This window comes from Malania oleifera, chromosome 11 (genome assembly GCF_029873635.1).
Source record: "Malania oleifera isolate guangnan ecotype guangnan chromosome 11, ASM2987363v1, whole genome shotgun sequence".
Lineage (NCBI taxonomy): Eukaryota > Viridiplantae > Streptophyta > Magnoliopsida > Santalales > Ximeniaceae > Malania > Malania oleifera.
In genome coordinates this window covers 42,703,604-42,718,108 of record NC_080427.1, presented here as the reverse complement: position 1 = coordinate 42,718,108, position 14,505 = coordinate 42,703,604, and the positions used below count along the sequence as shown (strand labels likewise).

The following is a 14,505-nucleotide window of genomic DNA, read 5'->3' as shown; positions in this document are numbered from 1 at the left end:
TTTCTCAAGTATAAAACTTATACATAACATATGTATTTTTCCTGAAAACGAGTGTCATAAATATATACATTCATATTACAAAAAGAACTAACTTAATTTATCCCCTTACCTGATTCCTGAAAAGCCCCTAATAAAATTGCCTCGCACCTGCAGGGTTCCTAACTCAACACCCTAAAAATGAAAAATCCCAGAATTAAAGTTCAGTATTTCGAAGCATACAATATTTTCCTCAATTGCTAAAACCTTAAATATTAGGTAGAAAGTTTTCACCTAAAAACATTTAAGTTTAACACCTGAGGGGTTTCCTGACCAATACTCCGAAACTGAAAACCCCCAGTATTAAATTTCAGTATTTTCATGCGTATGACACTTCTTCTAACTAGCGCAAGACCAAATATGGCTTAAAAAGTCTTACCTCAACTTTGGGATGATTTCCAACTAGCTTTCTCCCACGATCCGCTCCAGCAGATTTGGAGAGAACTTCACCAGGATCGTCGTGGTAGCTTCAGATCGTCGATCTAATAACTGGTGTGGCCGAAAACGTAGAGAGAAGGGAGAAAGAACCGTAGAGATAGAGAGAGGTTTCGTCAAAAATGATATTTTTCCCCCTTATAAAACAAGATTTCTTTGACGAGCCCAACCTTCGTCGACGAGTCCTTAACAAATTTCGTCGACGAGGCCCTGTGTTCGTCGACGAAATTCAGGCTGCCTCTAAACCTCTCTCAGTATTTTCTCGTCGACGAAACCCTGTGTTCGTCGACAAATTCTCTTAAGCCTTCGTCGACGAATACAGAGGATTCGTCGACGGAGTCTACGACTTCCTTCTATTTCCGATTTTCATTTCCCTTTCCTTGTTATTTAAATTTCATTTTTAAATTTGGGTCGTTACATGACGGCTGAGAGCCAGGTTTGATATGACGGCTGAGAGCCGGGTTTGATATGATGGCTGAGTGCCGGGTTTGATATGACAGTTATATTGAATTACGAAAATGACAATTTTATTACAGTTTTATTACTTAAATTGCATTATATGGTTTAAGAACCCTAAGGACCAGTTGTGATGAGAGCACGGTATCGTAACTAGTGATTAAGATAGTGCAACCACACTGTTCTGGATAGAAGCGTTGGTATTGACAAGTCGATTTAGCCACAGAAGGGTTGTGTACCCCCCCTGGAGTCTAGACTAGACTGGGTAGACAAATCGGACTTTTAGACATGAGATTTGACTTAACTTGGTAGGCCAGCCAGGGTTATAGCCAGTCTTCGGATCGCACAACCTAATCATGGGGGTTTATACATGAAGATGTTGTATGTCTAAAAGAGTGTTTCTTCTACGCATATATATGAATTTATGTAAATGAGGTTATTTAATGAACTATTTTATATTCTAAAAATATATATATATATATATATATTCAACTGTATATGTGTGAGTTATGTTGTACAAATGTCATATCTGTCAAATAAATTAAATTAAAGAATGTGTTTAAATTCATGAGAACTCATATTAGCTATATTAAATATATAAATTTTTTTTCATGACCTTCAGGAAACCGAGTTTAGGAGCTTCAGGGCGGGTACTAGAAGAGCTAGCTGAGAGTAAGTAGTATTGGGACAATATTTTGTTTATATCTAGTTATTTTGGTTATTCGTGGTTGTAATATGTTTTTGGGAAGATGTTGATATTAAGGTTAAGAGATAGTACTCTAGTATGCATGGTTGTGAAAGTATATTTTGTTTCTGTTGTTTGTTTGTTTAAATTAAATATGGATGTTAATATGGTAGTATCAGAGTATTATAAGATTATTTATGGAATATTAGTACTCCAAAGCACTCTGAGCCCCACTGGGTTCGGGGCGCTACACATACTCTCAAACGTAGTATTATAGTTTTTGCATAATTCTTCTTTTTATTAATAAAAGACTAAGTACAAAATAAGTCCTTTAAGCTTAATGGCTTCTGTGTATTGCATGAAACTCTTCTTTTAATTTACATTTAAATCCTCCTTTTTTGGTCATCTTTGATTCGCAGTATAAAATGATATAACAATGGAACGAAATGAAAGCTTAAATAGAGGACATAACGAAACAAGGGATAAATTCGATTTCATTTCGCTCAATTCTGCATTACTATGTACCTAACCACGACTTACATCTTTTACAAATTATCTTAGTTTGGGGAAGAAATAAGTAAAAAAATTACAACCATAAAAGAGATATTTAGTTTTTTCATTGCAACCACTATACTCTCTTGTACTTTTCAAAAATATATCAAACATAATCCCTTCAATGTTTATGACAAATATTGTTACGTTGCATTTGATAACATGGAATTTGGATTTGGATTTGGACAAATTTTAATATAATTTTGTATAACATTTCATCTAAATCAATTACAAATCAAAATTTAAAATATCTCCAAACATAGAGTTACAAACATTAATGTATGCATGCAAGGAAAGTAAGAATTAATCAAGCCTTAAAATTTGCATAAATATTAACTCAATCAATTAATATTTCAATTTAATCAATTATTTTACATGTATTTTGGTCTCTTCATTATCTCTTATTACATAGAAAATAATGAAATTAATATTTTTCATATTTTTTAAAGCAACAAAAAATTTTCAACTCTAATAATAAAGTCATGAGTCAAACTAAGCCCTAAGATGGGGGGTTTTGTAATTTTTTTCCATAAATAAACAAAGAAAGAATATTAAGATTGTGATTAAAATTTATTAGGTAAAAAGGACATTAACATTCCTAAAGTTTACCAAAAAGATAATATCATTTCTTAAGATTTCAAAAATATCACAAACCTCCTTTAATATTTGCAAAAAGACAAGAACATGCCCCCACTGCATGGTACGGTGGAAAGACATCAACAAGTAAAAAGGAGTATCGGAGATTCAATTTCAAGTAGATATACTCACGGAATCAACGATATCTATGGATAGTGAGAGTTTAGTCTGTGAATCAAATCTCAGAAAAGCCTCTAAAATTCTTACAACTTGAAGAAAGACTTTTAAAATTTTTAAACTTCAGAGAGATCACTAAACCTCATCAAAGGTCAATATATCTCATCAAAGGTCAATATATTTTATCTAAATTCATTAAATTTTACTATTTATTACAAGAAAAATCATCAAAGAATAAATCACAAGTGATGACATCTCATCATTTATTAAAATTAATTAATTTTTTTATACTTAATAAATTTTAAGGAAACATATAATGTCGCATAATTTCTGATTAGTTGTTAAATAGAAGTTTTTAAAAAAAGTGAATGGGATCTTGACTAATGAGTTGGCCCTCCGTTCAATATTGGAATTGCAGTTCACAGAGCGTCCAGATTCATTACTTACTCTGCCATCCGCATGATACAAAGGTTGCCCGCTCTCCCTCCTTCAACAATCTTCTTTCTCCCTCTCTGGAAAAAAGTATATTACAAAATCTTCCTGCAGGTATCTCTCTCTCTCTCTCTCTGGCGAACCCACAGTCTTGGGTGACTTTTTTTTTTATTATCTCATGATCGATGCTGAATTTTTTGACTTGGTGTGTTCTCAGGCGAAACGCTGCCTAGATTGCGCATTTGTAATTCTTTCTGTGTCACATTGTTTGTTTGATTATTGTTATTGTTGTCGTGATCCACCACTGAAATGGGTACCCCCCCCCCCCCCCCAAACCCCCATTTTTGTTTTTCCAACTGGGTGTTTCTGGGGACGTCATGTATATGCTTGTTTAATGAAACTTCTACGAGTGATTGCATGACGATCCGCCAGTTTTTTATCAAGTTTTCGCCTCTAGGAAAACAATGCCCTTCCCCCTTTTGTATCTCTTCGGATCCATCGCTGAATAACTTGTATATCAATTTTTTAGATATCGCAAATGAAAAATATGGTTCAATGCAAAAAGACAGAAACTTGTTCAAATAGGGGGGGGTGGGGGGGAACATGCTGGATTTGATTGCCAAACAAAGGAATTGCCAAATCCTGGTTCTTGTAATTAAACACATTTTCTTTTTTCATTTCTGTCTCAAACACCTCAGGTCTTACAGTTTGAGTTCTTGGCTTCACAGAAGCACTACCTCAGCAGTGAACAAAATTAGCCTGTCAAATTTATCAAATTTCAACCATTATCAAATTACTCTGTTTTTTATTTCATATTTCATTATTACTGCTTGTGACATTTTAGTGTGAAGCTTCTGCATATAACCAAGATGGCTATGGGTTATTGAGGAAGATCCCAATGAAATTACTGCTTATGCCCTTTCAGGCCTTGAAAGAATGTAATTAGTCACTGCATATTTAAAACAGCTTGTGTTATACCAGATGAAAAAATACCAATGATCCAATTCTCTCCTGCCTTCATATGCTTCAACATTTGCATTTTGTCCTGTTTTTTATTTTTAAGAATCAGAATTGAAATAAGCCTTTCCTTCCTTCAGGAACCCTTTTCAGATCTTCAGCGAGATTGGGAGGCAGGTGGCTTTATTTTGATTGTTTTCTAGTTTTTTTTTTTGCTTTCTTCCTTCCTTAGGATGATGCTTTGTTCTCCTCTTTGTACAGTCTTCTCCCTATAGTGAAATATCTCTTCCTTGAGTTCCTTCTCTATCAAAACAAAAAAAAAAAAAATTTCCCTCCCTACTAGTAGTCTTAAAAGCTTAAACTGTTAGGTTGTGGGCCAACAATGTACATCAAGTCTGATAGAAAATGAGAGTGCAGGAAAAATACAGAGAAGAAGACAAACTGAAATTTTATTGTATTGCTTCCATGCATGAACAGTCATCGCACTAGCTGAATATATACAGGGCAGCAAGCCAGAAATATTTTCTGGCGACAAACTAACAGAAGAAAAGAATAAGAAAGAAACACAAAATATTCTCAAGCTGGAGATGGTTGGATATTGCAGTTCAACATTCTCGTCTTTTTTAGAAAATCTAAAATATATTTTCGTTGAGAAAGCATGAGACCAGTAGAATTACGATGACATTCAAGGCTCAAGAAGTAATGTAAATCTCCTAGATCCTTAATTGGAAAATTATTGCTCAGCACAGATATGAAGTGAGAAATCACGTTCGGGCTGGAGCCAGTAATCACAATATCATCGACATAGACAAGAAAGTACACAAGCACTGATTGATGACGATAAATAAATAGAGAGGCATTTGATTTTGAAACAACAAATCCCAATTCCAGTAGGCGAGAGCTAAGCCGTTCATACCAGGCATGAGGAGCTTGTTTAAGGCCATATAGAGCTCGATTGAGTTTGCAGACATAGTGTGGAAATTGTGGATGTATAAAACCAAGAGGTTGAGTCATGAAAACATGCTCATCAAGAGTACCATGTAAAAAGGTATTTTGAACATCCAATTGATGAATCGGTCAGGAAGAGGAAACTGCAATGGAGAGGACTAACTAGATTGTAGTAGGCTTGACCACGGGACTAAAGGTTTTAGTGTAGTCTAAGCCCTCCAGCTGACTATAACCCTTAGCAACCAGTGCTTTTCAACTCTCAGTGGAACCATTAGACCTATGCTTTGTCTTGAAGATCCAGCGACAACCAACAACATTTTGATTGGAAGCAGGAGGAACAAGGGACCAGGTATTGGTGGACATCAGGGCATCAAACTCAAGCTGCATTGCATGCCTCCATTCGGGAAACTTGGAGGCTTGAGTAACAGAAGAGGGCTCCTCTGGAACAGCAACTGAGGTGGTGTGGGCGCGAGGTAGAGGCCATGAAATGGTGTCATCTGTTTGGAGTGTAGGGCAAGATTTGTTTGCTTTGGCTCTAGTTTGCATGGGATGTGTCGATGTGGAGGGGATTGTAAAAGGGGAAGGAGAAGGAATCGGGGAAGACGAAGACGGCGAGGAAGAACCGAGAGAAACCCTAGATTTGGGAGTGGGTGGGCTACAATGAGAAGAGGAGTCGGATATGATAAATGGATGTTGGGTTGGGGAGTCAAGAGGTGTAGATGGGCCTGGCCGAGGTGATGAACGGGTATTGAAAGAAGAACTCGTGGGCCGGAGGAAAGAAATGGGGGGCAATGTGGAATGAGATGGAGTGGGCTGGGCTGGGCTGAGCAATGTGAAAAAGAGCCTGAATTGGAGATAGAGAATGGAAAAACATTCTCATCAAACAAGATATCTCTAGATATGTACATGCGAGCAGTAGGGACATGGAAGCACAAGTAGCCATGATGAGAAGAGCTGTAGCCAAGGAATACATGGGGAAGGGATCTAAAATTTATTTTGTGATTGTTATAAGGCCTAAGATTAGGCCAACATTGGCAACCAAATGTTCTTAAAAACATGTAATCGGGGGTGTGATGGAATAATGATTCAAATGTGGACTTGTTATTTAAGGTGGTAGTAGGGAGACAATTAATTAAGAAGACAGCAGTAGCAAAAGCATCAAACCAATAAGAGTGAGGCAAGGATGAATGAGCATGGCCTGTTTCCACAATGTGTCTATGTTTGCGTTCAACTGAACCATTTTGTGAGTGAGCATGGGGACATGAAATACGATAACAAATGCCAAAATATTTTAACACATTATTAAGAGTGCGGAATTCACCACCCCAATCAGATTGTAATGAGCGAATTTTGGTATTAAAGAGAGTTTCTACATGACGTTTGAAAAATTGAAAAACTGAAACCACATCAGATTTACATTTTAATGGCAAAATCCAAGTAAACCAATTGTAGTCATTAAAAAAGGAAACATAATAGCGAAAACCACCACGAGAAAGTATCGGTGCAGGACCCCAAACATCTGAGAAAACGAGGGAAAGAGGGGAAGTTGAACGACAAGAGGAGCTGCCATAGAGTAGTTGATGAAGTTTGGCCTTGCAACACGAAGGACATAGTCCAAAGGATGAAGAGGTTTTGGTGGGCAGAGACATTTGGGAAATTATTTTGTGAACAAGTTGCATGGAGGGATGACCTAGCCGATTATGCCACTGAATAGGAGAGACACGTTCACCAACATTAGCTTGAGGGGATGAATGTGGAAACACGTACATGTCATCCTTAGTAGGACCGTGAAGAAGAACTTTCTAGGTTTGGGAATCCTTCACACAGATAAAGGAAGAATGAAACTCAAAGTATATAGAATTATCTTCACATAATTTCCGGACAGAAATTAAATTCTTTGAAATTGATGGAACATGATAGAGTTTAGAGAGAAGAATACTGCCATTGAGGGACGGGATGGTGGAGCTGCCAACATGATGAATTGGAAGAGAGGAGCGATCACCTTCGCGAACTTGCTAATCACCCTTATACTCAGATGGGTTAATAGAAAGATTGGAGAAATCATGAGTGAAGTGATGGGTTGGTGCGGAATCAGGATACCAGTTGGAGTCTGCAGACGTGGAAGAGGGTTGCTGAAAATGTGGTCCTGAAGTAAGGTGTGCCGAGAGGGAAGGTGGAGGGGGAGATTGGTAGCTAAAATCAAATCTGTGGTAGCATGTGATGGCAGTATGGCCTCTTTTATAACAGACCTGACAAGTAGGCCGATTAGGTGAAATTGGAACTGGAGAGGAGGAGAAATGATGACCACCAAGCCTGCCACGACCACCACGACCTCTGAAATTGCTCCTGATGTGTGAGGAACCACGATCTTGAGAAAAGCTGGAAGCAGATTTTGCTTGAGTGGAGTTAGCAGAGAATTCGGGAGATGCAGTCAGTGTGGAGCTCTGATGGTTCAATCGTGCCTCATGAGTCAGGAGATGGCTATATACTTGCGCAGGAGTGAGCGGATCCACACGAGTAGTGATGGATGTAACAAGAGAGTCGTAATCGGAGCCTAATCCAGCCAGGAGAAATGTAATGAAATTAGACAATGGAATAATTTTACCAGCCATGGCAAGAGAGTCCTGAGGGAGCTTTGAGAGTAGTGAGCTGAAGTTGAACTTGCATAATACTAACATTGGATTTCGCAGCAAACAAGTCTTCAAGGATTGTCCACACCTCACGAGAAGAAGTGGCTGTGAGAACATGAGCAATCAGTGTTTCAGAAAGAGAGGTGATCAGAACACTGATGATAGCTTGATCCTGCTGTTGCCAAGCAAGAAACTCAGGAGATGGTGAGTTGTTTTTGCCGAGCGGATGAGGGGGAGCAGTAGAGCCATCAATGTAGCCAAATAGGTTCTGGCCTTTGAGATAGAGCATGAGTTGTGCCTTCCACAGCAAGTAATTTTCATGATTTAACTTCACTGTAATCACGTTGATGGGAGAAGGAAGTGAAACAACAGGAGGTTGCATATGTGAAGAGGATGCAGCAGGAGAGTCAGCCATGCTGCAGATGCAGAGTTCGAGAAAAGATGGACGTGAGTCCTAAAAAGGCTCTGATACCATGATAGAAAATGAGTGCAGGAAAAATACAGAGAAGAAGACAAACTGAAATTTTATTGTTTCCATGCATGAACAGTCATTGTGCTAGCTGAATATATACAGGGCAGCAAGCCATAAATATTCTCTGGCAGCAAACTAACAGAAGAACAGAATAATAAAGAAACAGAAAATATTCTTTTGAAACAGAAAAATATTCTCAAGCTGGAGATGATTGGATATTGCTGATAAAGTCTTTACACTCTCCCACACATGGAGCCCCATTGCAGGTGGAGAGGTAAACAAACAATGAATAACCCCCTTAATGAGGCATGAGATAATATTTAACAAATAAACTGTAACAAGGTTACAAGGGTAACAAAATTTGAACCACGACCTCCTGGGTTCCAGTACCATGTTCAATTACCAATTTACCATTAGGTTGTAAGGTTGAATTTGCCAAGTCACGAGCCAACAATGTATATCAAGCCTTTAACAATAAGTTTTGTTCTTCATATATTGATCAAGTGCATGATCATGAGTCACTTGCCCTTGCACGGTATCCACTAGCCAACTATAGCTGTTGATGGTATAAATGCTTCTGCCTAGCACTGCGATTTAAGAAGCTATGCTTGTTATCATCTTTTAGTTTTGTTGTTTGAATGTTGAGATGGTTCTGCGTTGCTGAAAAGCTGTTTACGTTACAGAAAAGTCCTGGTTTTTGCTCTCTCAGATTACTGAACCAGGTGTGTCAAGCCTTTCTAATACATCTATTTGTCCATTGCTTCCTATAATTTGTCTATGATCTTTTTCTTTGTGAAAAGTGGCAATACCACACATATTCTGCACTTTTGTTGGTAGGGGTCCCTTATTTCATTTGTGATTCTTGAATAGGATAACATCTCTGATGTCAACCTTGGCCAATTCAGCAAATATATTTTGGCATGAGTGTCCAGTGGGAAAGCTCGAACGGCAGAAGCTACTTAACCAAAAGGGATGTGTTTTATGGATTACAGGCCTCAGTGGATCAGGTTTATATTCATTACTGACCACCTTCTTACTACTTTCATAGTGAACCATACCTAATATGGTAGGGTGATAACATGGAGAATTTAAATTTTATTGCAGTAGTTGTTTCTGTTCGCTTATTTATTCTGCACCCACCTCTCAATTGCACCCAACTGTTAGAAGGTTATTAGGAAAATTTAACAAAATTAGTACTACAATGTGATGTGAGAGTGTGATGTTGATGCTGAATGGTTGCTTTTTCTTTTTCCCTTTTTTTTTTCTTTTTAAAATTTTGCCCATTCTTCTTGTTTCATTACACGGTTGCATTTAATTACCTTGTGTACTATGCCTTCCTAGTTGCAAGCCTGTATCATTGTGCATCACTCTCAGCTGTTTAAAATGAGGCATTGTCAAGTCGACCACCAAGTATTCACGAATGGCTTGGCTCATTTTCATCCTTACCTTTCCCAATATATTTTGTTCACTAAAAATTTCAACAAGAAGAAATCAGAGAACCTAAGGAAGGTTGCAGTATCTTACTGCCACCTGATCGGTATATTAGCAGAAAGTGCAGAACCAATGTTTCCAAATTTGGACAAGGCATAGTTGCACAATATACAATGTATTTTCTTCTGTTCTTAAAATACTGAAAATGCCAGATAGTTTGCTATATTAATTGTAGTTGCAGCACTTTTTTTTTACTTGTTCAAATTGTTCAGGAAAAAGCACACTTGCATGCACGGTGGGTAGGGAACTGCACTCTAGGGGAAAGCTGTCGTACATTCTTGATGGGGACAACCTTAGGCATGGACTTAACAAGGATCTTGGTTTTAAGCCGGATGATCGAACTGAAAATATTCGCAGGGTTGGTAAGCATGCTTTTGAAGAGAATTAATTTTGAGTTTTAAGTTTGGTTTGCTTTAAAAGCTGCATTTATCAATAGATGATTCATCTTCTACAAGGCAGAGCAGAGATCTGCTCCAACATTGAATATAATATGCCCATAAAATAATATCATCTTTGTTTCGTTTATGGAATGCAATATCATTTACTTTGTCAAACAAGAAGGTGGCCTTCCTGTATCAATAGTTGCATTTGTTTCCTCAATGAGTGAAACTCATAAATGATTGGACTCTTTTTTACTGTGGGGTTGTATGTGGTCACAATTTTATTTCAAATTTTTCTGTCATTAAAACCAATGGCCTGCTACATATTTGTGGGAAGAGTCACGACTAAACTATTTTAATTTGTAAACCAATGCTGCAATCCAAATGCAACTGTTCTGATTGCTCAATTTCTCTAGTTGAAAATTGGCAGCCAAAACTTGTCTTCCCCTTGCCTTAAAAAAAGGAAAAAAAAAAAAAAATGAGTTCTGCATTTTTGCTATATTCTTGGGTGGCCTGGTGGATGATCTTAAAATTTTGAAAAAAAAAGGCTAGTGTCTGTCTATTGTTGAACTCATATTAATTTACTAAACTAGCAGTATCATGCGAATAGCATGGGGTCCTTGTATCAAACTTAAGCAACAAAATGGTTTGTTGATTGTGGACCATTTCTCCAAAAAAAGAAAAAAAAGAACAAAAAAAAAACTATGTGTTGATTAAACTACCAATCATCTTTGAATTACTAAATTTCTGAGAACATCTCTTTGTTTAAACTTAAAAATCCACATGCAATCCTAATTCAGGACAAACATCTGCCTCCAAAATGCAGTGTTCAATTTCTAATTTCTCAGAGACCGATACTAAGCACCTGCATAATCTCTAACCATGCATGTGTATGTGCACTTTATACGCAAGATATTGTAAGCCAATTTACCATTTAAGAAATCATAATCCATAAAACAAACATCTTCTTTATTTTATTACTAACAGATATTTACAATTGAATTAATAATCTATCTAAAAAAAAGGGCATGAATAACAAATATTTTCAATTTGAGAGACTCTTGTAATTAGGGTTTTCTAATTACTTTTAAGGCTTTGAGTATTTGAGAAGGTGGAAATTGGCTTTAGAGAATTTGAGAGAATATTAACTTTTAATAAGGGGACTGGGACTGGGACTGGGATTGGAGGCTTTTCAAAGAAAATACAAGCACACACATATATTATATATAGAAGTACAGATACATAGTATTGATATGCATTCATATGTTTCCAAAAATTAAATATTAACTAACAAAAAATGAAAACAAATAATTGGTGGAGATCAGTGAATTTTTCTTTTCAAATTACAGTAAATACATGAAGTTCAAATCACGAAAATAGTATATACAAGTGTGGAGGTAAGACTGCATGCATCTTATCTCCTCGATGACGTGACAGCCTTGTGCATTGGTATATTTCGCACATGCTTTCATTCTTTATAAAAAATCTTATTAAATTAATATGAGCAAGTGATTGTTGAAAATATGTGAGCATTTTACATTCAAAGAAAATCTTCTTAAAAATAAATTGGGATATTTGATATGCCCACATTGATATTTTTATTTTTTAAATTCAATATTATCAGAAATTATAATTGGTGTTTTGGAGGCGAGACAGTGCCTATACGTCTGCTTTTGAATAGTATGGCTGCCCCTGTTACATGGTTCAACTCTGATATATTTTACTTAAGTTGTTTTGAATTTTTTTTTTTTGTCTACTTAGGGGAGGTAGCGAAGCTCTTTGCAGATGCTGGGTTGATCTGTATTGCCAGTCTGATATCACCATATAGGAAGGACAGGGATGCCTGTCGTGCAATGTTGCCAGATGCAAATTTCATTGAGGCAAGACTTCTTGTAATTGGAACCTATTTAAAACATTTTTGGATGGACTGATGGTTTGTAATTGTATTTTCAGGTTTTCATGAACATGCCTTTGGAACTGTGTGAGGGAAGAGATGCCAAAGGCCTTTACAAGCTTGCTCGGGCTGGAAAGATCAAAGGTATGATTTCTAACCCATCACACGGTCAGTTTTAAGATGCAGACTATTTGCTTATAAAGTTGTGCAGAAACATTCATAAAATATTCCTTGAGATTCACCTTAGCAAGCTGTTTTGCATTATTAAAAAGTTACAGATGTAGCAGGCTACAAGTGTTTATCATGTTACATATTTTATTATGTTATTCTTGTTTATCCATTTCGACGGCCTTTCGAATGGCTGCAATAGGAATATAAGACAAACATTCACTGTGATTACTCTCTTCTCTCTTGTCACAGGCCTCTTTTTCGCACCAAAAAAATAGAAAATGTAATTACACTCTTCTCCGTGTTCAATAATCATGTCATATTGCAGGTTTTACCGGAATAGACGATCCGTATGAAACACCTTTGAATTGTGAGGTACATATTTATTAAACTAAGCTAGATACTCATTAATGTACTTATAAATCTTTGTTGTAGAATGATTTTAGTTCTGAGGCAATTACCATAATCACCTGGCACAGCTATTTTTGAGCTGTAAATTTTATTCGTCTTGTTTTCTTACTTTTTCAGATAGAAATACAAATGAGGGATGGGGTTTGCCCCACACCCGGTGCCATGGCTGGAGAAGTTGTATGTTACTTGGAGGAGAAAGGATTTTTGCAAGATCAGTGACTGGCCACCCCTCTACCACTTTTTCTCCTTCCTCTCCTTGTCTCGCCCTTCTCAGTTCTCGCATTAAAAGTCATAACTTAAAGCACAACTAATCTGTCCTACAATTCAATGCCCCCACTGATTTCTGAGGTTCAGACAGCCTACATGATAGATTGAGATTTGTAGTTTTTGGATTTTTAGATGGATCACTTTTGTTTATTGATAGGCGTTCTCCATATTACTTGTACAACTGGGAAGGACCGATGGATAACAACAGCTGAAGAGATCACCTGAAGCAATAACTTCTCATTTTCACATTTTACGTTCCTCTGGAATTGAATATAAAAGTATATTCGGGTATTGTGACTGAGATATGCTTGCGTATTAAAAGATTTTAAAATACCATTTCCCCTTAATTATCAAACATAAACATTGCAGAACTCCTTTGCTTTTTGACAGGGATTCTACTTTTCTTCTATTTTGTTTTCTTTTTGCAATTCTAATGAAGCATTTGGAGTCTCTCTCTCTCTCTCTCTCTCTCTCTCTCTCTCTCTCTGTGGCTCTATATTTTCCTTATTTTTTTAAAAGGAAAAACAGCTACTTTGATATGTGCATGTGTATATGTATTTTTGTATATATGCATGCATATAATGTACTTGCTTTACTTCTTGTGAAGAAAAAGAATACAATCATTTTAGTGCTGATAAATACAGAAATAAAATTATTTTTGGTCTGAAAATGTGGACTAAGCTAAGCTAGGTCCTTCTCTCATTCTCTCCATGTCCATTGAGCGCAGGTTTCATACCCTCTGCTCTCACTTCTAATTCAGCAGAAGCTTTTTACATGAATTAATCTCTTTTTAATTTCACACATTTTAGTGTGCAATTGTTTAATATGATGGTTCAAGTTATTTTATATCTATTCTTTCTTTCTTAACTCTTGAATTGACCTTTAAATCACTTACTGTTGACAGAGGTTATATATATTATTTAATTTGTAATTTTCAGGAATTTCGTTTTAAAAATCTTGGATCTCAGCTTAGGGTTTAACTGAATAACACAAACTAACCTTGTATATGACAAAAAGACAAGACCAAGGAAAGAGTATGGTGTCCCAAAAATTAAAAAATCAAAGGCAGGTAAATTGGATTTTTGAAAATTTTATCAAATCTTAATTGAGGTTAATATCGTTTGTTCTAATTTTTAAGTGCATGTTTTGTGGATCAAATTAGATTGACCTCCTCAAGTTGTTTAAAAAGACGAACTTTGATTAATGTTAAAAATGACATTATTCTTGATTTTTAAATTTAAAGATATTTATATTCTTCTATTAACTGACTTTTTATAATGGCTTATATATATATATATAGGGCAAAAGACACTAACATCTCTTGAAATTAGGTAACAAGGGAGAGACCCTCCTTGAAATTTCAAAAATATTATAAGCCTCCCCTGAGATTTCAAAAATGCCACAAATTGCCATAGACCTCCTGATGGAGAGCCACCAGTGCTAGATTTTAGGTGTTCATGTTGTATGGGAAAGTCTTGTTATTTTAGAAGTTTAGTCCATTTAGGTTTATTTTGTGTGTTTAAGTACTTTAGGGTTAT

The 14,505-nt window shown here is 36.4% G+C and overlaps 1 protein-coding gene across 3 annotated transcripts; it reads left to right on the top strand.

The window, feature by feature from the left end:
• Window positions 1-3,257: 3,257 nt before the first annotated feature.
• Window positions 3,258-13,338, top strand: LOC131167866 (adenylyl-sulfate kinase 3). 3 transcript variants are annotated; one of them, XM_058126879.1, is made up of 9 exons: window positions 3,258-3,463; window positions 4,447-4,479; window positions 9,040-9,078; window positions 9,227-9,363; window positions 10,060-10,209; window positions 11,989-12,107; window positions 12,181-12,265; window positions 12,618-12,664; window positions 12,818-13,338. In XM_058126879.1, exons 4-9 carry the CDS (start codon window positions 9,240-9,242, stop codon window positions 12,917-12,919), a joined length of 627 nt encoding a protein of 208 aa, XP_057982862.1. In that variant the 5' UTR covers window positions 3,258-3,463; window positions 4,447-4,479; window positions 9,040-9,078; window positions 9,227-9,239; the 3' UTR covers window positions 12,920-13,338. The 3 variants fall into 3 exon arrangements, with proteins under 3 accessions (XP_057982862.1, XP_057982860.1, XP_057982863.1); XM_058126877.1 differs by lacking the exon at window positions 4,447-4,479; XM_058126880.1 differs by lacking the exons at window positions 4,447-4,479; window positions 9,040-9,078 and having other exon boundaries at window positions 3,261-3,463.
• Window positions 13,339-14,505: the final 1,167 nt, after the last annotated feature.

What these genes read in the sequence shown, in the direction of transcription:
- LOC131167866 (XM_058126877.1), top strand. Translation starts at nt 9,240, where the DNA reads ATGTCAACCTTGGCCAATTCAGCAAATATATTTTGGCATGAGTGTCCA. An exon ending in CAGATGCAAATTTCATTGAG is followed by an intron (nt 12,108 to 12,180) that starts GCAAGACTTCTT and finishes TTGTATTTTCAG; the next exon opens with GTTTTCATGAACATGCCTTT. An exon ending in TCGGGCTGGAAAGATCAAAG is followed by an intron (nt 12,266 to 12,617) that starts GTATGATTTCTA and finishes GTCATATTGCAG; the next exon opens with GTTTTACCGGAATAGACGAT.